At 51.1% G+C, this 26,496-nt stretch overlaps 1 protein-coding gene and 1 long non-coding RNA gene across 2 annotated transcripts in view; one reads left to right on the top strand and one right to left on the bottom strand.

Moving 5' to 3' along the window:
• The window catches only part of SLC25A37 (solute carrier family 25 member 37), a 39,981-nt gene extending 17,610 nt beyond the window's left edge, over nucleotides 1-22,371 (bottom strand). Inside the window, exon 1 of the mRNA XM_007104128.3 lies at nucleotides 22,039-22,371. Coding sequence (XP_007104190.1) covers nucleotides 22,039-22,251 — 213 coding nt within the window. The 5' untranslated portion in view covers nucleotides 22,252-22,371. The remainder of the gene's footprint in view (nucleotides 1-22,038) is intronic.
• Nucleotides 14,841-19,570, top strand: LOC129392426 (uncharacterized). Its single transcript, XR_008618281.1, has 3 exons — nucleotides 14,841-14,964; nucleotides 15,978-16,196; nucleotides 19,264-19,570. It is a non-coding gene; the product is annotated as an uncharacterized lncRNA (long non-coding RNA).
• Nucleotides 22,372-26,496: the final 4,125 nt, after the last annotated feature.

Below are 26,496 nucleotides of genomic sequence, written 5' to 3'. Positions count from 1 at the left end.
CTGGAGAAACACCTCACTCTCCAAAGTGCTCTGTTTTCCTGGCATCTGGGGAAACTCGCTGAAGCATCACAGAACCGCACTGAAGAACAAGCTTAATACAAGGGTCCCCATGGACGCGCCCAGGGAACACACGAGGTCCCCCACCCCAGAGCACCAGCGCATCTCCTGCATGCAGGAGAAGCAGAGTCCAGACAGCCCTGCTACCTACTTCAGCCCCCCAAGCTCCAGCAACATCTGTTTTGTTTTGCATGGGGTGGAGGGGCTCCTCCCTCTGGGCTTCTGTTTGATTTCAGAGTTTTCCCACCCATCCAGCCCTCCCCCAGCTCTGCTTGGCTGATGAGGAAACAGTTGTACGACTTGCCCAAGCTCCCAGAGTTAGTCACCACTGCACTAAGACTGGACAGCACTCCGACTCCCAGACCCCGCCCACTTGGCTATCCTTCAACCGCACTTTGCTAAAAATCCCAATCACGGAATCTCAAAGAAACCTCGTTCCATCACCCACCCACCCAATGCTCAGACAGTTCCTGGGGTTTGAAGTCCATCCATTCACTCAACCATCACATACTGAGCTCCTACCTACGACACGCCAGATGCCGTTATTAGGACCTGGGGACACAAAGATGGCCCCGTCCTCAACCACGTCACTATTTTTCAGCTGTACACATTAAGTTACTAAAATTCTCTGCCCTTCAGTTCCCTCATCAGTGAAAACCCCTACCTCACGTGCTTCCTGCGATGAATAAGTGAGAAAACACAAGCACATCGACCACCTAGCACCGTAGGGGAGGTACTCGGTAAATGTTAGCATCACTGCAATTTTTTGTAGAAAGGCTCCAGCAAGTATGATCCCTAAACTACCACCTGTGTTAATACAAATGGCTTTGAAATATCATTAAGAACTACCACCAAAACTAGCTTAATCTTGCCTAGAAGGTGAGGGTATTTTTCCCTGCTTGTTCATAAATGGCTGTCACAAAGGATCTCATTCCAGGTTTGAACTGAATCATTAGACTACAGAATAGGATAGGCCATAAACCACACAACAGAGCTCAGGGTCCTGGAAGGAAGCTACCAGCCACAGGGCACTGGGGACTCCAGGCCACAATTCCTACCATCTCATAATAAAGGGACAGGAATGGAACCCCTACTCCAATCCCCTCTGACCAGAAAGAGGCTGGACAAACCGGAGGCAGCCCTCCAGTTTCCAGTGGAGTCCAGACCCACGACAGTCAGCTGAACAGGCTCCGGGGCCTCACCTGACGTATATCCCAGCTCTGCTGCTTCCCTCTCTCGCACCTTTGCTCCTTTGCACCTTCCGCGAATTACTTAATCTCTCCCAGCCTGTTTCCTTACCTGGAAATGGGGCTCATCAGAGCAGCCACCTCCTAGCCTCTGTGACGATTAAAGGAAATAATGAATGAAAAGCCCTTTGCCTTGGGTCTGGCATCCAGCTGCTGGTGCTTCTAGTAATCCTTTTTATGGGGGTGAGGGGGAGATAAATAGCAAATTCCTAGGAAGATGTCATGTCATTTTTATTCTAATTCCTTCATAAGACGCTCATTTCCTTGAGGAAGATGCCCCCAGGATCCACCCTGGTTGGAAGCAAGGCCCCTGCAATCACTGCATATTTGGACTAGACGACCTGAGTGACGGTCAGGACTGCCCAGCAGCTCTTGAGTTCACTGACCCTCTTAACAGAAGAGAAACTGAGGCCCAGGGAGGTGAGGGCTCTGCACAAAACAGCCGCTAAGGGTCTCCATCCCTCCCACCCACCCCACTTGCACAGTCACCTTTCTCTGCTCCCCATTTCTAAACGAATGGAGCCGGCTACCTACATTAATCCTGATTATGTAACAATCAGGGGAGCTAGAGAGGTGGGCGGAAAATCTAGTGTCAATTTACACTGGTTGCAAAGGGTCCAGATGAAAGCGCTGCAGAAAGTTCACTAAGAGCTCAGGGCAGTTCTGGAGACCTTCACCTGGTGCTTAAGTCCATGGCTAGGGCCAGGCAGAGCCCTTAAGTGCCAAGGTTCCCTGAAACGGCTGATTGGCACCCATTCCCGTGCAGTCACCACAGTGGCAGTGAAGGCCCTCCCCAGCTCTCGGGGACCCACCACCCTCGGAACTGCAGGGAGACAGCCAGCTGGGGCCAAACTGAGCCACAGGCCCGGGCACAGGGCGCCCCGCGTGGGTTCTGTTCCCTCTCCCGCGTTCCACCTGTGGGTGTGGGCCGGCTCTCAGGTCCCTCGGATTCTGGGGATAAATCCAAGAGTGTCTCACTTTCCCAAACGGGGGATCTGGGGGGGGATCCCCCCAAGCTGTGCACCTAAATGTGAGCATGACAGAACAGACAGAGCCCTGTTCCAAGCGTCAGAAGACCTCAACTCCCATCCAGCTTGGCTACCAAATCCCTGAGGAACTCCTAGCAATCGGTTCACCTAGCTAGGCATCAACATGAATTTCCACCAGCAGGTAAACCGAGAGGTGGAAGATTTCCTGCATTTTGTTCACCCATCTATTACAATTGCAAATATTTGTCCAATGAATAAATGGAGTTAACAGATTATCTCTAAAGAGGTCCTTTTTGGCCTCTAACATTCTAAATCTATAAAACCAGCAAAGAGTCTTTTAAAAAACAAAACGTGTGGGAGGGGAGTGTTTTATTTGGGGGGGGAGGTAAATCTGCATTACTGAACATTAGGACTACCCGCAGCTTAAAAACACCTGTATTAAAAAAAAAAAAAAAAAAAAAAAAAAAGAATTCCAGCAGAGATTAGAACGCTTGTGCGTTGCTGCTGTGTGTGTAAAATGGTGCAGCCCCTATGGAAAACAGTATGGAAGTTCCAAAAAAAAATTAAAAATAGAATTATTACACGATCCAGCAATCCCACTGCTGGGTATACATCCAAAAGAATTGAAAGCAGAGTCCCAAAGAGATATTTGTACACCCATGTTCACAGCAGCATTCGTCACAATAGCCAAGGGGTGGAAGCAACCCAAGTGTCCGTCCATGGATGAATGAATAAACAAAAGGTGCCATTATCCATGCAACGGAATATCATTCAGCCTCAACAAGGAAGGAAATTCTGACACATGCTACAACATGGACGAAACTTGAAGACGTTAAGCTAAGTGAAATAAACCGATCACAAAAAGACAAATACTGTATGATCCCACTTACATGAGGTATGTGAAATAGTCAAATGCAAAGTGACAGAAAGTAGAATGGTGGTTGCTAGGGGACTGGGGACAATGGGGAGATGCTGTTTAATGGGGACAGGGTTTCAGTTTGCAAAGATGAGAAAAGCTCTGGAGATGGATGGTGGTGACGGTTGTATTATACAGTAACGTCGATATACCACACTACTGAACTGTACACTGAAAAAAGGGTAAGATGGCAAGTTTTATGTTATGTGTATTTGAACCGCAATTCTTAAACAATCCTCACTCTAATCAACAGCTCACTCCATATGCATTTCTGAAATCATAGTCTGAAATCCTGTCACAATCCAATGGTTCCCTGAGGTTTCTTTGCACAGCTGGGAGAGCAATTTTTGTTTTTCTTGTCTGTTTTTGGCGAAGGCGACCAGTGGCTCAAATGTACAGCATAATCGCCTGGACACAGCACCATCCCTGGCTCCAGGGCCTGCCTTGGAAGGAAGTACCTGGAAGTTCAGCCCAGGGGCTCTTGGACGGAAGGCAAAGCTTTGACATAAGGCAGAAAGGCTTAAGATGCAGAGCTGGGATGCTCACCCTTTTCCACATGCTGGCCCCCGGCCCCAATGATGCAGTGTGTCCCTGTCTAATACACCCTTGGCCTGTGTCAGCCCAAAAGATATCATGCCAGGAAGCAGTACCCCACCTGCTCAGGCATGGAGGTAGCTGTCGAAAACCAGCCAAACGTTCGTATGTGAGAGACTGGGTGACGATGCCGGTGTTTCCAAGGCTCCTGGAGACCTTGCCATCAGAGCCAGGGAGCTGTGGGTGACAGCCTTCCTGGATCCACCCTGGACAGGCTCAGGGAGCCAGGCACCTCTCAAGTCCCGTGCACGGTTCCCAAGTCAAGTGCGGTCCTGCCAGTTTCTGCAAGACTGGCTTCCACACCCTCCAGAGAAGCCACACCTTCGAAAGCAAACCCCACTATTAGCCTCTTATCCACAGGAAAAAAAGGCTTTGCAAAGCTGCCCTGTCACCAGCCTTTTCTTGCTCATTCCTCTACTTATAATTATATCAGGTGACGCGTCCGCATGCCTGTCTCCCATTAAAGTCTGACAGAAACACGAAGGAAGGGGCAGCCTCATCTGTTGTGGTCTCAGCGCCCCAGCACTGTGCTTTGACACTCCATAACGATAGTCAAGGACTCAGAGGTACGCTGCATTTCATCCACAGACGTACGCAAAGCAGGCTAACACGTTAAGCCCCAGATGTACTCTCCTCCCCAAACAGCTATCTGCTTACTGAGGATCTATGTCCCACAGTGTGATGCATCTCACATTTTCTGGGGTCTAACACACAGGATAAGAGCCCAGGATATAAGCCCTAGGAGAGCCAGGCTCCAGAGTTCAGGGAACACTAGAGGGCGAAGCATGGGCCCTGGGTAAATTTCCCAGATGTTCCCAAAGCCAGATTTCCCACAAATGCTGCTGTCAAATCATCTCCAAAATGCTGGGTGATTTACGTGTAGGCGGGGCCAGGTCACAGCTGGAGGGGATATTCTCCTGCTTTCTTCATATACCAGACAATAACAGAGAAAGATGACAAAATACCAGAAACACCAGGCTTGATGTTCTAAGGGTCTCAGGGGAAAGACACCAAAGGTAACATCCTGAGGACTCGCCTTTCAGCCTCCAAAATCCACTTGCACGTATAATACAACTTTTTGCATGTACAAATTATTTCCTAAGTTTGGGGGGAGCTATTTGTAAGTTTCCCTGGATGCCTAAGAGAATGGCAGGAACCTTCAGTCCTGGGTGAGATTTCATGCCGATGAAAACCCTCATCCTGGAAACAGAGCTCAAGTGTATGATTTAAACCAAAGTCAACTGATGAGAAGGGTTTCCAGGGGGAGAGAAGGAGATGGGTGCCGGGGATGAGAGTGAGTGGCCAGACCGCAGGAGTCTCACGTTGGTAAAACAGGGTCATTCTACCAACAAATTCTCCCTACGACATAAACAGGGCACTGCTAGGGGTGCTGGGGATGATGGGGCAGGCAGCGAGTCCTTGCCTTCAAGGAGGTTACAGTCTAGTAGGGGAGGGGAAGAGCAAACCAAAACTCATACAAATAGGGACTTCCCTGGTGGTCCAGCGGTGAAAATTCCGCGCTTCCAATGCAGGGGGCCCAGGTTCGATCCCTGATCAGGGAACTAGATCCCGCGTGCCGTAACTAAGAGCCCACATGTCGCAACTAAAGATCCTGCATGTTGCAACTAAAAAACAGAAAAAAGATCCCGCACGCTTCAATGAAGATCCCACGAAGATCCCACGTGCTGCAACTAAAGACGCGGTGCAGCCAAATAAATAAATAAATATACAATTTTTTTTTTAAGTCATACAAATAAAAAATTTCAAACTCTAAATGTCCTGAAGCAAGGGAGAAGGTGACGATGCTGAGACAGTAAAGGCAGGGGACCTAGATTTAGATTTAGATTTCCAGGGTTCTGGAAGTGACTTTGAAGCAGGGACCGGAAGCCTGGGGGGAGCCATGCAGGTGAAGCATGGGAGAAGGGGACCACCTGGGGCACGGGTAGCGGCAGGTGGGATGTGAACAGAGGTCCCGAGAAAGGTGTTGTCATTGCAGCCAGCTGGGTACCGGGAGCACAGCACAGAGCCCATGTGGAGCCCTGAAAAGAGGACAGTCCTTTGACCCTCCATGGGATGTTTCAGTCTCTTTGGTCCTGACCTCAGCACGAGCCACGGGGAGTGATGGGGTTCCCATCACCGTGCGGGGAATGGCTGCAGCAAGCCTCTCAACGTGGCAATGCTGGGTGACCGTGGCCATGCCGGCTGACCCCTTGATGACTCAGCTTCCTGGTAGTGAGCTCATGAAAGGTCCTCGGCAGGAAGAACTCAGAGAGCTATAAACAGAGCCTTCCAGAAGCATCTGCTACACGGCTCTCCTTGATTCTAGGGTGGGGCTGTGGCCATTCAGCATTTCTGGAATTGTGTGAAAGAATCGCTTGCAGTCTTTCAGTGCTGTAGTTGGAGGTTTCAAGTAATTTAAATAAATGATCATTTCTCGGCAGGTACTCTGGGAAACAGGGGCCCCAAATGGTAGTTGGGCATCTAGCTCTTTTCCTCCTTGGGCATTCTAGCCCTGGGAGAATTCCAGGGCTGGAGGCCATGGGCAGGGGTAGTCTTCCTAGCTTCCTTCTTCGAGTAGAAGTGCTTGCAAGTCTATATGTTACATTCCAAGTCAAAAGACAGTGCACAGTTATACAGCCCATGCAAATAAGGAGTGGAAATTTTAGAACTGGAAGCTTCCTAAGAAACCATATAGTTTTAGTTCCATCTTGCCATTCCACAGACGAAGAAACTGAGACTCAGATTAAGTGAAGTGTTTTCCCAGGGTCACTCAGCTGGTGGGCTTTTGGTCATCAGGAGCTAATTGTAACTCACCCTAAAATGCAAATTAAATGTTCTGTGTGTGTATCCAGAGAAAGGATCCGTTTTGCCTTGTTTCTCCTCATTTCATCCCCTACCCTCCACGTTCAAGTTCTGGGTTGACAAAGCTTCTTCCTTTCCCTTCAACTCCGAGAGGATCAGAAATCTGTTTCCAACTTAAAAGCAACTTCTAGTAAAAGCCCAGCTTTGTAGTTAACTTTCACTTTTTAGGGTCTGAAAGAGAATTTCAGAAACTTTCTTGTGATTAGATTATCAAAAAATTCAAAAGAACCTCGGAAGAGACATTCACGGGAAGGTTAAAATGAGAATTCTTACCCCAGGTCAGGGGAAGCATCACTGGCCGGCCCAATCTCAGGAGCCTGTGGAGGGAACAGTGCTAATTCCAAGGATAAACAGAATCACCTAAAACTGCACCCACACAGACCCCATTGTGACACACTGCAGAGTTAACTCCTTCTGAAACTTGAAAGACTTGTTTGGAGGCAAAGAAGGAACTAGGAGTCACTCCAACTTGTCCATGTATTCCTCATTGTTATTCTACTGTTTTTACAATGAAAAGTCATTTCTAAACCTGATTTAAATCATCTTGCTTTATGTATTTTTAAAAATTGAACTATAGTTGATTTACAACTTTGTGTTAGTTTCAGGTGTACAGCAAAGTGATTCAGATAGAGAGATATACACACACACACACACACACACACACACACACAATTCTTTTTCAGATCCTTTTCCATTATAGGTTATTACAAGATATTGAATATAGTTCCCTGTGCTATATATGTTCAACTGTTTTATATACAGCAGTGTGCAGCTGTTAATCCCAAACTCCTAATTTATCCCTCCCCCACCCCCTTTCCCCTTTGGTAACTGTAAATCTGTTTTCTACGTCTATGAGTCTGTTTCTGTTTTGTAAATAAGTTCATTTGTGTCATTTTTTTAGATTCCACATGTAAGTGACATCATATATGTCTTTCTCTGTCTGACTTAATGATGGTGATATTCTCAGTGCTCTAAGGACTGACTGTAAACCTTTAGTCATTTTTGAAATAAATTTAACGCTTCACGCTTCCTGGCATAAATACACGTTCATTAATTCAACGATTGTCTGAGAAGCCAAGATTTAAGGAAAAACAATTTTTAAACACAATTACACTAAAAGAGAACTCTCTAGTCTCTCTTTCATATTTTAGATTTTTAACCCTTTCCCTGACAACTCCTATCCCAACAGGGCATTTTCTATGGCGTTAACGTCCACCACATCAATCCTTTGCTTCTATCCCAACTGTTTCTCCTGGAGAACAGCTCAGCATTGTCTATCGACACTGAAAAAGGCCCACACACGTCCTCCTTCAAAACACCCAGAAGATTTAGTAACAAAGACCTCCTGTGGCAGGGGAATCCGCAGACACAGAAAGGGAGGGCTGGCCTTGGGGTCGGTTGGCTCTTGCCCATGTCACTGGACCAGCATTTTGGAGAAACAGGACTCAGTTTTTAGAAGCTGTGAGATCCAGGAGCTTCTGCCTAAACCTGGACTAGTACAGGCACCAGGAGGAAACTCCTCAAGAGCCCAGCTTCCAGCCTTTATCAGAATCACTGGAAGTTGATGGATAAGCCGCAGGAACTGAACCCTCTGCATTTATAGGAGGATCCACCGGAGAGAGAAGGGCTCAAAGGAAAGAGAGGTCAGGAAAAAAATGTCCAGCTATTCAGCTGCCTTTAAAAAGCGACAAGGAATGAGATGGGAATCTGAGTGTCAAGAACAGGGCCCTGTATGGGGCTCCAGGTCAACCTCTGTCCTTCAGAAAGCAAAGTGGTCACCTACACTGTTTGCCATGTCTCTCAGGTCACCCTACAAACTGTGACCTGGGCCGCAAAGGTTACTCAGGCAAACCCTAAACCTCGACAAGTCATGTGACTATTTAATTTTTAGCCACTTGTCTGGCTGCTGCTCCAGCTGGCATTTGCCAGTCATGTCACCCATCAATTACGAACCAATTATGAGCAGAAATGCCTTTGACATGACAGCTTTCCTCCCTCCTCCTGTGTTTTCACCCTCCTCTGGTCCTCAGCTCTGCAGTGAAAAGTTCTCATCCAGGGACGGAGGCTGGGCTTCCTGGATGCCACCAGGCAGTCACTCGGAGGCCAAACCGTGAATTAAAATTTCAGAACAGGGTGGGGAGAGAAGAAGAATTTCCGAATGCGGGGCAGGTCCCACGTGGAGGCCCCAGCGTGACCCCAAACCACAACAACTTTCTCAGCTGATTCTGTGGTCAGAAGGCTCAGGTCGGAAGCCCAAAATCAGAGTGTCAGGGGAGGGGTACAGGTGTCCTGCTGATGGCCAGGCTCCTTGGGGACAGGGCCATGACATTCTAGGGGACAGGGAAGCGCACAGCCCTGTTCTAACACCTACTTCTCCTTCAGTCTAGATACAGATATGTTGAGACATTATTTCTTCGAGAGGCCCTTTCCTGACTGCCCCTGAGGTTCGGTTTCCATGAGAAGAGGCTCATCGCTCCCTCCGGAAATGATTCACTGACAGCTCTGTCCTCCTGGCAGACAGGGGACTGCTGTGGGGTGACCTCGGAGGTGTCGAGCCCCCCAGCTTCCAGTGCCCAGCACATGTGGTCACACCCACATGCTCCCACGCCTGAATTAACTTAGCTATTCAATGAAGTCCAGGGGATGAAGCTGCACTTTTACAAATGCCTTTTAACTCTTTCTCGGTAGAGATGTTTCTATGAATCACGCTAATGCAAGCCAACATTTAGCAAACAAGCCGTGGAAAGAGTGACTAAGGAAGGAGACTTGGTTCTATAGTCAATGACACACCCCAGGCGCGTCCTTCCACGCTCACACTCATGTACACACACACCAGCATCCTCTTTCCTTTAGAAAGATTTCCCGGGACTTCCCCGGCAGCCCAGTGGGTAAGACTCTGCACTCCCAGTGCCGGGGGCCTGGGTTCGATCCCTGGTCGGGGAACTAGATCCTGCATGCGTGCCACAACTAAGAGTCCGCGTGCTGCAACTAAAAGATCCCGCATGCCGCAAGGAAGATCCTGTGTGCCGCAAGGAAGAGCCGGTGCAGCATGAATGAATGAATGAATGAATGAATACTTTAAAAAAAGAAAGGCATCCCCCCGTTTCTCCACTCTGACTTCTTAGGTCTGATCATCTGCCAACCACCCACTCCTTTCATCCAGGCTGGAGACAGCCCCAGGACACCCATGGGACCGCCTCTAGTCCAGAGGAGCAGAGTACCCCGCTGTAAGCCAGAGGCAGGGCCCTGCATGTTCCCATCCCCAGCAAGCCAGCCAGCAAGCTTCCTGCGGGCTGCCAGCGCCCACTCTCCACCCCCACCTTCCACACCGGCTGCCAGGCCCAGGGCAAAGCAATGCGCAAGCAAAACCCTCCGTGTCGGCAGTGCGAGGAAAGCAGGACCAGGGACCCCGAGACAAAGGCGTCTGCGTCCTACCTCCTTCCCCTCTTACTTTTCACGCTCAGTGGCCATGAACAACCAAGGCAAACAGAGATGGGAGGGACCAAGGTAGGTAAGAGCATCAGCAGATACACAGAGACACACTTCAGGATGATCAGCCGCCTTCCTTGGTCCCCAGCCTCTCATGCCTGCCACTCAAAGAGGCAGACTCACCTGAAAAGTGAAATGGAGCCTCTAAGGCGATAACCCCGCGGAGATGAACGGGGCCCTCACTCCCTGAAGTCGGCCTTAATCACTGGCCTTAATCACAGTAGCCAGCCGTATGCGGCCCCGCTCATCACTGGTCCTACATCATCAATTTTAAATGTATTTCTGAGCACGCCCCAGAGTATAACTGGCTCTTCGTCATTACCCAGCTAAAGAGGCGGCAGCAGCCGGCCACCCTGGTCTTTATTCAACAGATGGGAGACACTGTGTGTAAGGAGAGAGGTTAAGTGCCCAAGGCCATGCAGCTGTAGCAAATCCTGCGGTGGCTGGAACCAGAGCCTGTATTTTCCATTCCAACGAGCTAACCCTACCCCTTTAACAGGATCCCAGTTTGATAATAAATACCACAACCTGGCACCTGCAGAGAGCTTTATACTTTTTAAATGGTATAAAGGTTTGTTCACTGCAAACCGGGCTGTATTTTCTTACTAGATGTATTAAGTAGACCGGAAACGGAGGCACGACAGGCATTGTTACCCTGCCCTATTTAAGATGAGAAAACTGCAGCCCTAGCAGACCGAGGAACTATGAGGTAGTGCTCTTCCCAATAGGTCATTTTCCGGCTGTGTTCTGGAAAGGAATCCTCAGGCCAGTCCAAATTCAAATTACTATGCTGAGTCCAACGTTGACACACTGCTGAAATGAGAGCTGCAACTTGCTCCAGAGAGAGAAGCCAGACGGAGCCAAAAATATCCTATGGCAATAACCATTTGTCCTCATCCGCTTGCCCTGCATACTAGAGTAGCTGACCCAGGAACTCCTACCTAAATGTCAGAGCCCCGTGTTCCATGCCACACTTTGATTTCCTGCTGGTGCTCCCTCAACTCCAATTCCTCCCTCCCAAGAATGCAGCTGAGGCCCCATCATCTCCTCTCAGAACCCAGCTCAAGGGCTCTGCCATCATTAACACCTGAGTCTGCACCCCAGCACCTCACTTGCTCGCTCCTACCTGATTCCTTTCCTCAACTCTGGTACAGCAGAAAGAGGCCCAAGTTTCAGGGCATGTTATTGTTCTGAAGCTCATCTTGTTCTCATCTATGAAATGAGAAACTGCACATGCCTTTTCCTATCTTCAAAGGAGAGCTAAGAGGATCAAGGGACAGAATATAGGTTGAAACAATACAAAAATACTACAATATACAATTACAATAGCAACATACAAGCATAACCAGGCATTTAAGAAATAACACTTTCAGAAATGATATTACGAGCTAATATTAAAGGAGTGCTTTCCATGTCCCTGACGCTATTCTTAACACTCTAGGTGTATCATAATTAATTCTCATAGCAACACGCTGAGGTGCGTACTATTTTATCCCCATTTCACAGATGAGAAAAATAAGGCACAGAGAGTTTTCAGTAACTTGTCCAGGCACTAGCCTAGGAAGTCTAGCCCCAGAGCCCGTGCTGTTAACTTGAACGGCTCTTAATCATTAAGCATATTGCCTCTGATATGATCTGTCATTAGCTGGGCCTGTCAAGGTTTACAAAAGCCACCCGCAAACATGATCCCACCTGAGCTTCTCAACAGCCCTGTCAAGTAGGTAAACAGATGATGTTAGTCTAGGTGACTAATAATAGTCTATGAGACAAGGAGACACTGGCCCAGAGAAATAACTCGTCCAGGTTTCAGAGCTGGTGAATGGTAGGACTGGGACTTAAATTCATGGGGCCAGCCCCACCCCCTCCTAGCTCAGTGCCCTTTCTAGGGGCTTCAACACCAGCACCAGTCTGACAGACATGCCCCCTTTCCCAGCCCCTGCCCACGGCAGCATCTCCAGGGAACAAAGGCTGTCACTACAATGAGAGATCCATCAGGGGCTTTTGCCACCAGACCTCAGGGTACCGTGGCTTTCTGAGTCTCCCGCAGGATGTGTGTGATGGAGCTGGAGGCTGGTGGCCTCAGAGGACGTCCTCTCCATGACACGAAGAGGCAGTCCCTCCACCTGATCCACGGTGGCCAGACATTTCCCAAACCTGTTATGCAACTCTTGCTTCAACCAAGCTGCTGCTGGGGTTTCTCTCTATTTCAACATGTTTTGTTTTCTCTTCAGAGAGAAAGCACGAATGTGAAACCAAAACGCCTCTTGGTGACCAGACAACAGCCCTTCCCGGCAGTCTGGGATTACTGGGAGGGTACGGTGAGGGGATTCTCAAAGGTACCTTCTGTGAGCCAATTTCAGCTTCCAGAATGACTAACAACCGCAGGGGTGAGGAAGAGGATGGGGGGGGGGTGGCTGGGCAAGGAGGAACAGTACAACTGAGGGCCAGTGTCTCCCACGGGGACAGGGGCCAGTGTCTCCCACGGGGACAGGAGCCAGTGCAAGAATGCCAGGCAAAGACATACCAGTGACACTCCCAATCTGGCTCCAGACCTCCAAGATGGCAGCCTGGGCCCTCCAGACTCCACACCCCAGCCCTCATGCCCATCTGAAAGCAAATATCAAGTCGGGCCATTCATCTCCTCAAAGGGAGCCAGCCGGTCCCATCACCTAAGCTCAGGGTCTAATTATAGGGAGCAGGCTCTGGAAATAGGGGCCAGGACTTATTTTTGTTGCCCGGGGTAGGAGGGGCCCTCAGTTAAGTGTGGAATGAATGAAGTGGGTGGCCAGATGAATTAATAGCTTCATCAGGGTTTAACTGAGGCTTATGGGGTCTACCGCGAGAAAGGGACAGGCAAAAGGGCTGAGAAAGTCTCTCTGCGACCAAGATGCAGTAGAGATTCCAAACAACACTAAGCAAAACAAAATAAAAACTAGCATTTGTTTCATAGCAGGTTTTAAAGCACTTTTTCCCTCACATCTTTTTTAAAACAACTGATTCATTCAACCAAGAGTCACGGAAAACCTTTACGTATCCCCAGTGGCTAAGTCAGAGGGGGAGAAGGTCTAGGTCTTTGCATGCCATGCGAGGTAGTCCAGGTTTTATTCTGAAGGCAACGGGGACAGGTAGGGGAGTGTCAGGTGGGGGGAGACACCAATGGATGTGAACTGAGACAATGGGCTGCCCCTCTACCCCCTCAGGCCCCTTGCAGGCTCTGCAGCACCATGGAGAACAGGCTGGACTTTCCATTCCTATCAGCTAACCTTACCCCTTTAACACGATCCTGGTTTGATAATAAATACCATGGCCTGGCACCTGCAGAGAGCTTTATGCTTTTTAAACTGTGTTCACTGCAAACCTGGCTGCACTCTCTTCCAAGATCCAGTAAGTAGATCTGAAAGGTGGGCAGGATGGGTATTGCTACTCTTCCCTATTTAAGGACAGAAAACTGGGAGCGTGCAGGACTAGCTAGGAAGGATTTGTGGGAATTCACTCAACAAATATCAATACTTAACTGAGCACCTACTGTGTGCCGTGTACTGCTTCTGGCAATAGGAACACACCAGAGAACAAAGGAGCAAAACATTCCTGCCCACTGGGAGCTGACATTCCAGTGAAGGGAGACCATAAACAATGTAAATAACATTACAAATATGAAGAAAATAGTAAACAATATAAATAATAAATATGAGGGAATTCCCTGGCAGTCCAGTGGTTAAGACTCCGCACTTCCAATGCAGGGGGCACAGGTCTGATCCCTGGTCAGGGAACTAAGATTCCTCAAGCTGGGTGGCGCGGCCAGAAAAATAAATAAGGATGAATTAACAGTATTGTGTGTTATAAGGTAACACACGCTGTGGAGAAAAAGCAGGGCCGGGCAATAGGGAAGTGTGGGTGACTGGAGGGGAGGGTCTGTTCATCTGTGACTCCGTGATCAGGGAAGTCTGCAATGTAAAGGCGACAGCTGCTGAGTCCCCTGAACCAAGGTAGAAGCAGTAGGAGGGAGAAGAAAACAAATTAAGAGGCATTACAGATGCAGCAGTGGACAGGTCTCGGAAGCATACGGGGAGAGAGGGAAGGCGGGCAGAGGTGGGGGAAAGGCTGAAGACCATCCTCAGTTTTCTGAGGGAGGGGGCCCAGGGCAAAGGGCAGCCCAGAGGGGAGGGCAGGACATCCATGACGGACACCAAGGCAGCCAAACGGACACGTCTTCAAGGCCACCGTTCATCTAGCTCCTAGAGAGTCCGGACCAGAGACACAGAGATGCAACCTGCGAGTCATCAGGACCCAGGCAGAAATGGAGACGTGTCCCGAGGGAAGAAAAGAAGGTAGAGGGCAGAATCCTGAGCAAGTCCAGCAGGCTGCCTGTCATCAGAGGGGCCAGGAAAACGATGGCCGAATTTATTAGCCAGGAGATCGCTGGCACCCTAGTGCCGGCAGAGTGACGGGCACAAAAACCCAGAGAGGCCCTGGGGGGTGACAAGGGGAGGAGGGAGAGACTGAACGTCAACCATCCTTCTCTAACATTTGTTATTTTAAGGGCACGTGGGCTCAAGGTGAGCTGCCTGGGGTTGGTTCGTTATTTAAGATGGGAGAAGTACGGACTGGACGTAGAAATGCTTCTAAGAAGGAACCGATGGTGGGGTGGGGGTGGGTGGGGGTGTGCTAAGGATACTGGAACCGGGTTACTCATGAGACAGCAGACCAAAATAGCTACCCCCGTGACCTTTATTGAGAACTCAGGTGCCAGGCACTGCAGCAAGAGCTTCACATACGTCACCCCACTTAATTCTTTCAACAACCCTATAAGGTAGGTCTTGGGATTCACATCCACACTCTGCAGACAAGGAAACTGAGCTCAGAGAGGCCAAGTAAGGTGGCCCAGGTGGAGAGGCAGGTTTCAAATCCAGGTGTATGGGGTGGTCCCTACACGTCACCCTTCCCCCGCTGATTCCCCTCCGAGGGAGGAAGGACCCTCTTACCTTACGACAGGAGGAGGAAGGGGCGGGGGACGGCAGGCTAGTTGGAAGGACAGTCACAGGAGAGTCTGACTGGGGGCCTGGGTCCTCTATCAACAGGGAGCAAGATGCCACACTGAGGCTGAGAGAAGTGGAAGGGTGGGGGTCTGAGGAGTAAGATGGTCTGAAGCAGCTGTTGAGGACAAAAGCAGACTGACCAGAACACGGGAGAGGACAGGCTGGGGGCCCCAGAGGCCTGGCACACGGGGCAGCAGTGTGGGCTTCTCCCGAAGGACTCGGCTGCCCAGCGGGTGGTGGGTTGTTAGGGATCAGGTGTGGGCAGGCCAGCGTTGGAAGAACCAAAGGCAGAGAAACTGCGGGCCCGGGAGCGGCTGCAGCGATGGGCTGAGAAAGCCAGGGATGCGCTGAGAGGAGAGAGAGAAGAGACAGGAGCCCTAGCACAGTGTGACCATGAGAAAGCTGTGGCCAGGCTATGAGACGTCTGAATGCACGATTTCAGAGGTGGAAAGGTTCTGGGTCAGGACAAGGCCCCGTGGAGGTAACGGCCCTCGACCTGAGCAACGTAAAGAATGGAAGGGATCTGGGTGTTAGTTGGGTCGTGGCCAAGAGGACACAGTCTCGGGATGATGATGGGATTCAGGGTAGAGGAACAATCTATGAGCCAGATGCCAACATCCAGAGAACGAGGGAAAGTGACTGGATCACGTCATTGATGATGATCATGATAAAGCTGAGAGCTCACACCTAGAGGACACTCATACACAGCAGGCTCCGATAAGTGCTGCAAGGACTTAACCCGCACAGCCACCTGGGACATCGGTACCATCTTGTCCTTTTTTGACAGGTGGGGAAACCGGGCAGAGAGGTGAATGAAGAAACCTGCCCCAGGTCACAGCCAAGTGGAAAGCAGGACTTAGTCCGCAGTCTGGCTCAAGGGCCCCTGCCCCTCCCCATCCTGCCATCCCAGCAGAGAAGGAGGTGAGCGGGGACAGAGAGAGAAGACGGATGGACACTGGTGGAAGTGGATGGCGGGAGCCTCAAAGGGGAAGGAGCAGTTGATAAGGTGGGTGATTAACAGCCAGAGGGCAGCAGCCCCAAGGCATGTGGTTTGAGGCGATGGGAACCATCTTTTCTTGAGAGGCTTCAGGGAAGTGGGGGGTCTCAGGAGAAGAGCTGGATTTCCATCAGCACCAGTAGGAGGAAGGAAAACTCAGTGAAGATGTAAGGGAGCCTGTTACAAGGAACTTCCATGGGTTCCGACGGGAAAACAAGGGAAGAAGGAAGCAATGGAAAGTTGGTTCAGGTGACAAAAAGCAGGAAGAAAAATGTGTGTCTGCATTTCACAGATAAGAAAACTAGACCTCAGAAAAGCTAAGTGTCCCGCCCAACCGGTAAGTCCAAGACTGGGATCTGAATTGCCCCAAGATAGTTCTCTGAGGGTGAGAAACTGCAGCTCAGAAGGAGCCTGAGGGCAGGTTTGCAGTTAAAGAGACAGCGATCGGATGCAAGCCTCCTATGAAAAATGGCGGCAGCAAACATTCCAGGTGGAGGCCGGGAGGGGAGGGCAGAACTCAATGAAGATTAAAAACAAAAAGAAAACTCTCTGAGAAGGAAAGGTTGGGTACCAGGGGAGATAGGAAAAGAGCCAGTTCTGGGGTTCAAGAGGGACTACCAAAGGCTTCCTTGAACACAAGCAAGCCAGTTCATCCAGTGGGTCAGGGAAAGCCAGAAGGGGTCCAGAACCCAAGCCTGTAAAAGAAGGAAAGTAGGACTCAAGTCTGGAGAATGGTCACCGCCCCAAAGAGCGGTGGGACAAAAGCCCTCTTCAATGAAAGGGCCACAGATGGCTGAAAGGTGCCCAACGGAAACCAGAGAACTATGGAAGGCCTACTCCACAGAGCCACGCCCTCCCTTCCCCATGACACGCCCCCCCACTTCATGTGCACACCCCCTACCCCAGGTGCACACCCCTGTATGGTTTAAACAATGTAATTGAATCCCCCCAGTTAGCCCCAAGTGCCTCCCGCTGTTAAAGAGCTGGGGCCGCCCTGGCTGCCAACTATAATCCTAGGGTCTCCCCTCCAAGCCCTTTGCCCCAGCCTCACCCTCCCCCACTTCTGGGCAGAGGGGGCCAGCAGCCGGCAGGAAAGTGGCCACATGGGGGCCAAGTGCTGATCTGGGACCGCCTGAGACCCCTGCTCCCACTCCTCCAGCAGACCCCAGCCCTGGGCATCAGCACGCGGCCTGGGTGTTCATGAAACAGACAACCGGACAGAAGTTCAAGAGGACTTCTCGCTGGACTCCACGCCACTCTGAAATCCACCTTTTAGAAAAGCACCTCCCACTGAAGGAGGACAGAAAAGCAGGGAGGGGCGGGATCTCTAGGAGACAGGAAAGATCACTATAATTTTGTTGCAAGAATGAGAGCAATTTGGGATTTCACGCCCTTTCGAAGCAGAATGGCATCTACTGGACGGTACTTGGTTTCGAAAGCACTGGAGTGGGTGGGAGGGACACTGGCAGCTGCCTTCGCCCCCTGCCCCCCACCTCCCCAGAGGACCCTAGCAGTCAGCTTGCACTGCTGGGACCAGGAAGGATGAGCAAAGTCAGAAGTGGAGGAATGCAGAGCCTCCTGGCACCTGCCTGGCTCGCTGCTGCTTCTCCGAGCTCAGCAGGGCCAGCGACAGAAACCCCCAAGGCCAAGCGAGGTTTCTAACTGGCTCGGCAGCCACCAGCTCCTAGAGAGAAGGCTGAGCCTTAACCCGCTTGGCCGGCTGTCAGTGCCCTGCCACCCGGCTGCACCCTGACGGGGAAGGAGGGCTTCCCCCAGCAGAGCTTGAGGACTGAGTTTCCCTGACAAGCAAAACAAGAGAAGGGCTGTGAAAGGGTCAGCGGAAGTTCCCTCGCTTCAAATCTTTCCTGTTTCCTCCTGCCCCTGCTTTCGCCACCGCAGGACTCAGCATGGTCTGCGAGCGGTGTGCCTAATCTGGTTGGAATTTCCTCCTCCACCCACCTGGCATTCTCCCCACAGTTCTGAGCGCTCCCGACCAGGGGTTCTCACATCCACCCCAAGTGCTGGTCTAGGCGACCACGCCACTGGCCCCTCTGGAGCACCAGGGAGAGGCTCATGGTAGAGGGGCTGCAAAGCCCCAGTTGGAAAGGAGCAAGTCGTGGCTACCTTTTGGTGAGAGCCCTACAGAGCCCCCTCGCTCCCTCCCCTGGGACCACTACGGGGTCCCAGCAGCCTGGCCCTTTATGGATGAGCAAGTACTCATATGCCACCAGCATGGGGACAAGTGACAGAGGAAGACACAGGAAAGAGGAGAAAAGTTGCCGAAAGTCTTCCAAACACCCACTTAATAATCACAGGCTGTTGACTGCTGGAGTTCGAGAGGCACTAGTGATTATGAGGTTCAGTGTTTTTCAGACGTTTTTGCCCATAATCCCCAGCCAGAAGTGCACTTTACACAGCCACTCAGGGAACACACACACACACACACACACACACACACAACCCAAGCAGAATTTCATGGAGCGACACTGCTCCTTACCGCATGCCACACGTGCCTGTATTTTGTACTCGCACCAATCTGGCTACTTAAAAATGTTGCTCCCGGGACTTCCCTGGCGGCGCAGTGGTTAAGAATCCGCCTGCCAATGCAGGGGACACCGGTTCGAGCCCTGGTCCGCGAAGATCCCCCATGCCTCAGAGCAACCAAGCCCGCGCGCCACAACTACTGAGCCTGCGCTCTGGAGCCCGCAAGCCACAACTACTGAGCCCGTGTGCCGCAACTACTGAAGCCCGCGCGCCTAGAGCCCGTGCTCCGTAACAAGAGAAGCCACCGCAATGAGGAGCCCGCGCACCACAACGAAGAGTAGCGCCCGCTCATCACAGAGACTAGAGAAAGCCCGCGCGCAGCAACGAAGACCCAACGCAGCCAAAAATTAATTAATTAATTAATTTTTTAAAAACGTTGCTCCCATTGATGGGTCACCACCCAGTTTGAAAAATGCAGATCATTAAGGTGACATGGTGGGGGGGATGGGACTTCATGGGAAAATGTATGTAATGTTACAATGGGAAGCACTAGCAAGGCTGACTATCTGCACTTAATGACCCAACCTAACAGCTCGCTGGGCTCAGAAATGAAAGTGACCACCCCTGAGCACCATGGTTCACACTATCTAGGAGAGAAAAACTGGAAAAAGCGGGCCCATCCAAGACTCTCACTGAACTTTACAAGAACACGTTAAAACTGTGTGCCTTATAAAATCAAAGAAAACTTTTTTTTCCCCTTTCAAGATACAATTTACATTGATTTGGCTTCAGGTGTAATAACTTTTTGAAATTTCAAGAATGTAAAGAGGACAATGAGTGTTCTGTGTTTGTGGAAAGGGGGACAGGTTAAAAATGGGAAATACTGAACTGGTCCACAGCCTCCGTTTTACTAGTGACAAAACTAAGGCACACAACAGTGCCTAAGGCATGAAACAAGTTAGGGGCCAGGCTTGAACCCCAGCCCAGGGCTCCTGATTCAATTACTCACAATCTGCATCTTCCCAAATATTTAAGAACACAGTGAAGGTCTCCCCAAGTAGAGCATGTCCATGACTGAAGCGTATCTCATGTTGGACACAGACAACCATGCTGGTCTTGGCACACATTGGCACTCTGCCGCAGCCTCACTGGGGTCACACAGCAGGGCTCATACCACTTAACTCTGTGCCTTTCATCCCTGCTGCAAAATGAAAAGAGTAATCCAAGAAAGTTGTAGCCAAAAAACAAGAGTGGCTTTAAAGCCAAGCCTGCATGCTCAAAACCAGAAGAACCCCTAAGGGTCGTTATTCAGAGCTAGGATCATAATCGCAGAACCTAGAAAACCTTCCTGGTTAGTTAACCCAAGCCTTCATTTTACAGTCAAGCCCCACAGAATGACTTGCCTAGGACGGTGAGACCAGCTCCTTCGATCATACACACCACGTTAACCTGGCCACAGGTGAAAACTGCTACGGAAAGTAATACCAAGTACACAGTGACCAATGGATCAAAACAGACCAGCATCCACGGGGCAAAAGGAGGGGCAGGGAGGAAACCAAACACAGATCACAAAATTTAAACACGTGAGATTAATGCCTCTTCAGAGTGCCACAGAGAGCTCAAAAGGCATGACTGACTATTCCTAATCCTAAAGATAAGCTAAAATGATGCCCTGAACCAAACTCACGGCAGAGGCCAAGGGCCTCAGAAGTGGTACAGGTCCTTGATGGAACATTCATCTCCACGACCCAGTGGGTCTGGTGCCTGCTCAAATAACATCTCCCTGCTCCTAACCTTCCCACACTCTGTCCAAGGCACCTGAGACAACAACTTCAAACATGGGGAATTTTATTACATGTGAGGGATTCTTTCCTATACAAATGCCACCTGGTATCTATCCAGGGTCTTTCCTAGAGCAGCTTCGAAAACCTAAGAGACAAGATCTCCCTGTGGCCTCTGTAACCCTGGCAGGCAAGGACCATTCCCTTAATTCCCCACTGGGTTGCCGGAGGGACAGAAGGGGTGATGGCTCAGTCCCAGCAGCACAATATAAGACTTGGGCTCACCTTACTGCCAATGCCCATGGCCTTCTCTCTGGACCCGTGTCTGTCCAGCCACTGACTGCCAGCTCTGAGAGCTGCTCAGGGCAGGGAAAACCCTCTGCATTAGACATTCTGGCCTTCACGCCACTCACATGGGGCCAGCATCAGCAACAAGATACAGATGCTAGCTGGGGAACTCTGCTGGGCCTGCCTTCCAAGACAACTGCCACCCGGAGAGGTCCCCAAATCTCCCAAAGCACACTGGGGCTGGAGTCGGAGGATTACAGGTGGCTCGTGAGCCCGGGCAGGCTAATCTGTTCACCTCTCTGTGCCACGGTTTCTTCATCTGTTAATCCCCAGGGCTGCTGTATGTTTTAGATGAGTTCTGCCCACAAAAGTGGAATGTGTCAGTACTAGTATTACTCCCCCTCAGCACTCTACCCCCTAGCCATTCGATATCCTGAACAGGCTCACTGAGGGCAACTCAGGCAAAATCCGCCTGGCTAAAGCTGCCTCCTTACAGAAATGCATTTAAAACTACCCGGGAAGTACCGGGCCAACTGAACGTCTATTACACAAACCGTAAGAAAGGCTGTATAGCACACGCTCTCCTTGCCTGCCCGCCTCCCTGCAACAAAATGAGAAGGCAAATGTCATTGCAAGTCTTACTGCCTCTCAGCGGCTCGACAGCCGGAGGGCGGGTGGCCGGGCCGGCCGGACCGGGGACACGTTCCTCGGCGCGAGCGTGGTTAGCGCTCCCGGCGGCGGGTCCCTCCGGGACAGCGCACGTGTGGGCAGCCTCGGCCACCCGGCACCGGCCGGCGGACGCCACTCGCCGCGGCTCGGACACCGGGCGCGCCAGCTGGAGCCGCAACGACCCGGGACCGCAAACTCTCCGATAGCGTGGCCAGACAGTGGTAAGACTGTGCAAAGCTGCACTGGCCGCCTCCCTCGGGAACCCCGCCGCCACCACCGAGGCCCGCGGCGCTCGCCACTCCTCCTCGCCGGCCGCAGCGCCGCCAGCAGCCCGGGCCGGGAACTCGGCGGGAGCGGCGGAGCGGGGCGCCGGCTGGGGCACCCTCGTGGGCGCGGGGGGTGCCCCCAGGGCCCAGGCGCACAGCGGAAGGAGCTGCGCAGCGCGCTCCCCGGCGCCCCGGCTGCGCGCGCCAGCTCCGGTGAGACTCAGGAGACCCGGGGCGCCGCGGCCCCGAGGAGAGCGCGGTTTCGGAGAGCTGCATCCAGGCTGCTCCTGCGCGGGATGCAAACGCACGCGTGCGCGCTCTCCTCTCCGCTCGCTCCGTCCCTAAAGCCCCCTCGCGCCTCACCTTCACTGAGTCTACCGGGTACATGACCGAGTGCTCCAGGATCCCGGCCATCGCTCCGGCTGTCATGTGGATGGATAAGGAGACGCTGGTCGGCAGGTTCTCATAGTCCTCCGACCCGGCGTCCTTGCAGCCGCCGCCGCCGCCATCTCGGCTGTCCCCATCCATCCTGCGCCCTCCAGCCTGGCTCCCTACGCCGCCGCAGCGTAGCTCCATCCGCCGGCTCCACCGGGCGCGGGAGGCTGCAGGAGGCGGGCGGGGAGGGGGAGGGGGCGAAAAACTTCACTTCTTTAAAGTGGGAACCACCTCCCGGGTGCTGCGGCGCCTGACGCCATGGCGGGCTGGGGTGGAGCAGAGGAGCACCAATCACTGGGAAAGGAGAGGCCGGCTGCGGCCGCGCCATTGGTGTGCGGGGCAGTGGGGACCCGCCTTCCAGTGTGACGTCACTGCCCAGTGCAAATTTCCAAGTTACCGGATGGGGGCGAAAGGAGACGTTGGGGTGTCCCGGGAAGTTGTCTTACCTCCTGGTGGGGTGGTGCTCCCTGGTTTGGGGCAGACCAGGGGTCAGTCGCTGGGGAGGGTCAGCCGGACCGTAGGGATTGGGCAATGCTTGAGGCTGGAGGGAGATTCGGAGCAGCGGAGAATCTGCCCCCAGAGCCCGGGATTTTGCAAACAGTATTGCTTAGCAAGCTTTGGCATTCCTCAGGCCTGGAGGGGGGAAGTTGCTGCGAACGTCATTTATGGAGCAGTTATGGTGGCTGGAGGAGGGGAGGGGTGGAGGCACACGTGGGGGTGGAGTGGAGTTCTAGAATTGAGGACCCACTGCGCGATATGAGGGGTGCACCTCCTTTTGTGCAGCACGAGAGCATGTCCCGTGGAGGGAGCAAAGTGAAAACTCAAGATGCTGTGCCAGGCTGCTTCGCTGGGGAGAACGGCCACTTACTCGAATTTTTCTGTCTCACTGAAAACACATAATACATAGAGCAAAACTTGTGCCTCCTTATTCTCACCAAGGGACTAAATCCACCCTGCCCTGGACTGGGCAATAAGTAGTCACCAGGATGGAGCCCTTCTGAGTAGGCGCCTTCAGCACGTTTTCCTGGGGCTGGAGGGGCTTTAGAAGCCTGGTCTCACAGTAGGGTGCAAAGTGGCCAAGAGAGTAAAATCTTGCAGTATTGCATCTGCCTATCTCTAAAGACTCTGGTCTTCTAGCTCTTAAACTCATCCCAAGCTATCTTCTTAAATAAAGTGTAACCCAGACTGTTTTATTTTAACCTAAATAATATTGTCTTTCTCCATCTGGGGGAAGGGGGAGGAATCAAAAAATAGGGGAGTAACCTGCCTGTTTATCTAAGGCTCCATGAAAGCATGGCATCTGCACATCTAAATGTGCATGTTCTGGGCTTAAGACTTGGCTGGAGCTGATCAACTTTTACTGCACCTTATCCAAAGAAGGCTTCTCTGGTCAGGAAAGCTGTGCCTTGAGATATGAAAAGGTGCAGCAGACCCTGAAGATGCTTCACACCCTCTTTGGCCTCACCCTGGTCCCAAGACTTGGGTCATAACAACCCAGGCAGCTCTCTGGGATTTGAGATTCAGTGATGTGAGCGATGTCAATAGAGTCTTCATGGCCAAGGGCACCATTTCCCCAATTTTGGTAGCTGCCAAAAGTTGCTCCCAAGACCAGCGCTAAGGATGGGCTGGGTAGAAACAAGCTCTGTATTTAGTAATTGCTGGAGAAAAATTTAGTAATTGCTTTTGCCAGAGGTGATTTTGAAGAAACGTTGGTCAAAACCTCCTGATACTCGTGTAAAAATGGATACCCTTTAACCAGTACATATTAACTCATCGTCCCACTTCAGGGTATGTGACACAACTGTCTGAATATGCATGACGCTCTTCAAAGCATTATTCATAGTAATAAATAATTGGAAACCACCAAAATGTTCAACTAGAGAACATTGGCTGAGCAAATTATGATACCTGGATTCATGAAATATTATGGGGCCATTAAAATTGTGGCTACGCAACGACATGGGAAATAATTATGATGCAATGTTATGTGAAAACACAAAACAAAATTCTATGAACATTACATTCACAAAGATGTAAATATGCATAGGAAAAGAGTGAAGTGGTTATTGTGATAGTGATGTAGGACTATAGGTATTTTTACTATATTTTTCAGACAAACAATGCTTGTATTGTTTCTATAATTGAAAAAATGGAAAGAATGAAAATGGATCATTCTTTTTAGGATCTAATCTCCCAATGGATGAGAAACCCCCTGAACTCTGCAATGGTGACATTGGTGGAGAAAAGTAAGCTTGTGGATGGTTAAGAGGACTCTTGGCACTTGTGAACATGCCCATAATCTTCAGATACCTACGATTTTTAAAAAAATTTCATTAAACAAACGTTAAGCCAGAAGCATTTAGAAAATCTTTGGAATATTTATTTTGAATATTCAATATTTTTTCTCACCAAATGTGGTATATATGGTGGTTTGGCCCTCAGCATCCATCTTAAACCTGTCCTTGCACTGTAGTGACCAGAACATTTTAAACCACATTTCTCAGACTCCTTTGCAACTAGGAGTCTAGATATCATTTATATTCTGCCAGTTAGGTGAACTAGGGAGATCTGGGAAGTGGAAGGCGGATAGAGACCACCTTCCTGCTGCTTTGAAGTTATACGCTGCCTAGTGAAATCATAGACTCTTGGGTTAGGAGCAATTTACCAGCTCTGTGGCTCTGGCCCTTTTGGTTGGCATGCGTCCTCACCTGCTTACCATGGGCACTGCCACTTAACACATGGGGAGTGAAATACAGAAAAATAGAATAAAAGCTCGTGGTGAAGTATATATAATTTGGGGGTGTTGGGAGGAAAGAGGACAGAAAGGAGTTAAGAGTATAGAGTTAAGAGGTCCAGGCTTCCTGCAAAATCCTACCTTTTTCACAAAAATTACTTAAACCCCGGCATCCACCTGCCCACCCATGCAACACACAGATATATTAACACCCTACCCAGAATTTAGCCAATGTTGTGTCTCCCCCTGGAGCCCCAGAATTCCTCTAACAGAGGGGAGGCCTGGACCACGGAGGGACTGCAGCTGGTGTGATGTCTCCTAGATCAATCGTGTGCTGGGTACCAGGTGGGGTGTGCATTTTGCCTTTGTTTATCACAAGGTGCACTCCTCCACATCTCCGTTATTTTTAAGTCAAGTGTATATGTTGGAAAGGCTGCGCGGGCCTCTAGACATGCAGGGTGTCTCCCTCATCTACACATCTGACCCTGTAATCCCGGAACCCCTTGCTTTCCTAAGGACAGCACTGTGTCCCCTGAAAGCTCTATCTGTGATTCATCCTTAGGGATGAGTCTCCCCTTGAGACAGAAGAAATGGAGGCCAAAAGCTAGCCTCCCTCCAGAGCCCCCCATCAAATAAGGAAGGCATGGGTCGGGGGGCGAGCCACCAGGCACAGAGAACGCAGAGCTGCCTCAGTGTACGGGGCTTCCTTTTATGAAAGGTGGTGACAAGAGAGGGTCAGAGCTGGCAGTTTAATCAGTGGGTTGAGAGAGGAGTGTTGCCCAGCTCTGCCTCCCAGAAGCCTGCCGGGCTCGCACTGCTGCAGACTCTGCTGCTGAGTTCCCTGTGATAGGGCTGGGCCCCCCTGCTGTGCGACAGCCACTCCCCCCGCCCCGCCCCCAACTCCTGTCCTGTGGATGCGTGTGCCATCCTCCGTGGCAGCTGCCTCCTGCACTTTCACGGATGAGACCCAACGATGCCAGCCGTACCCTCCTCACATCAGGGTCTCTGCACTGCGCGGTCATTCCCACTCTCACGCAAGAACCCATCACCTAGCAGGTGACTCAAGGCCCCAGAGGTGGACGGAATGGGTAGCAGAGGAGCCCTGCGGCCCCAGTGGAGGCCAAGCATCGGCTGAATTGTGGGTAGGGAGTGCCACACCTGTGTGCTTGCATGGGTGACCTTGGACCATCCGTAGCCACTCACCAAAAGAGCTTGCATCTGTCATCTTTCCCTTTCCTCACCTTTTTCCACAAATATACTCAATCCTCCATAGCCTAATAAAATCCCTCTTCCCTGTTCCACGCCTTAAGCTATTGCCCTATTTCTCTCCTCCGTTCTGAAGCCCCAGAAAGAATGATCGCCCCTGGCCATCCCTCCTTACAAGGCACTCACTCCTGAAGCCTTCCCGTGGTTTCTAACTCCTGCACTTTTCGAAAGGAGCTCTTGAAAAGGTCACCAATGACCTCACTGCTGGATCAGCCTGCCTCTCCTGGCGGGAACCTCTGAACCCCGCCTCCTCAGGAATTCCTCCCTCACTTCCGCTCTCTTCCCGCCCTTCAGACAGCACCCTCTGCCTCCTCGGCCTCTCCTTCCTCCTGACGGTCTGTCCTCAGAGCTCGTCCTTCTCTTCCCTTTGGTCCTCGCTTCCTATT

The sequence above is a fragment of the Physeter macrocephalus genome, chromosome 9, assembly GCF_002837175.3.
Source record: "Physeter macrocephalus isolate SW-GA chromosome 9, ASM283717v5, whole genome shotgun sequence".
In the NCBI taxonomy this organism is placed as follows: Eukaryota; Metazoa; Chordata; class Mammalia; order Artiodactyla; family Physeteridae; genus Physeter; species Physeter macrocephalus.
Note: the sequence above shows the minus strand (reverse complement) of the source record. Positions and strands in the feature narration are given on the sequence as shown.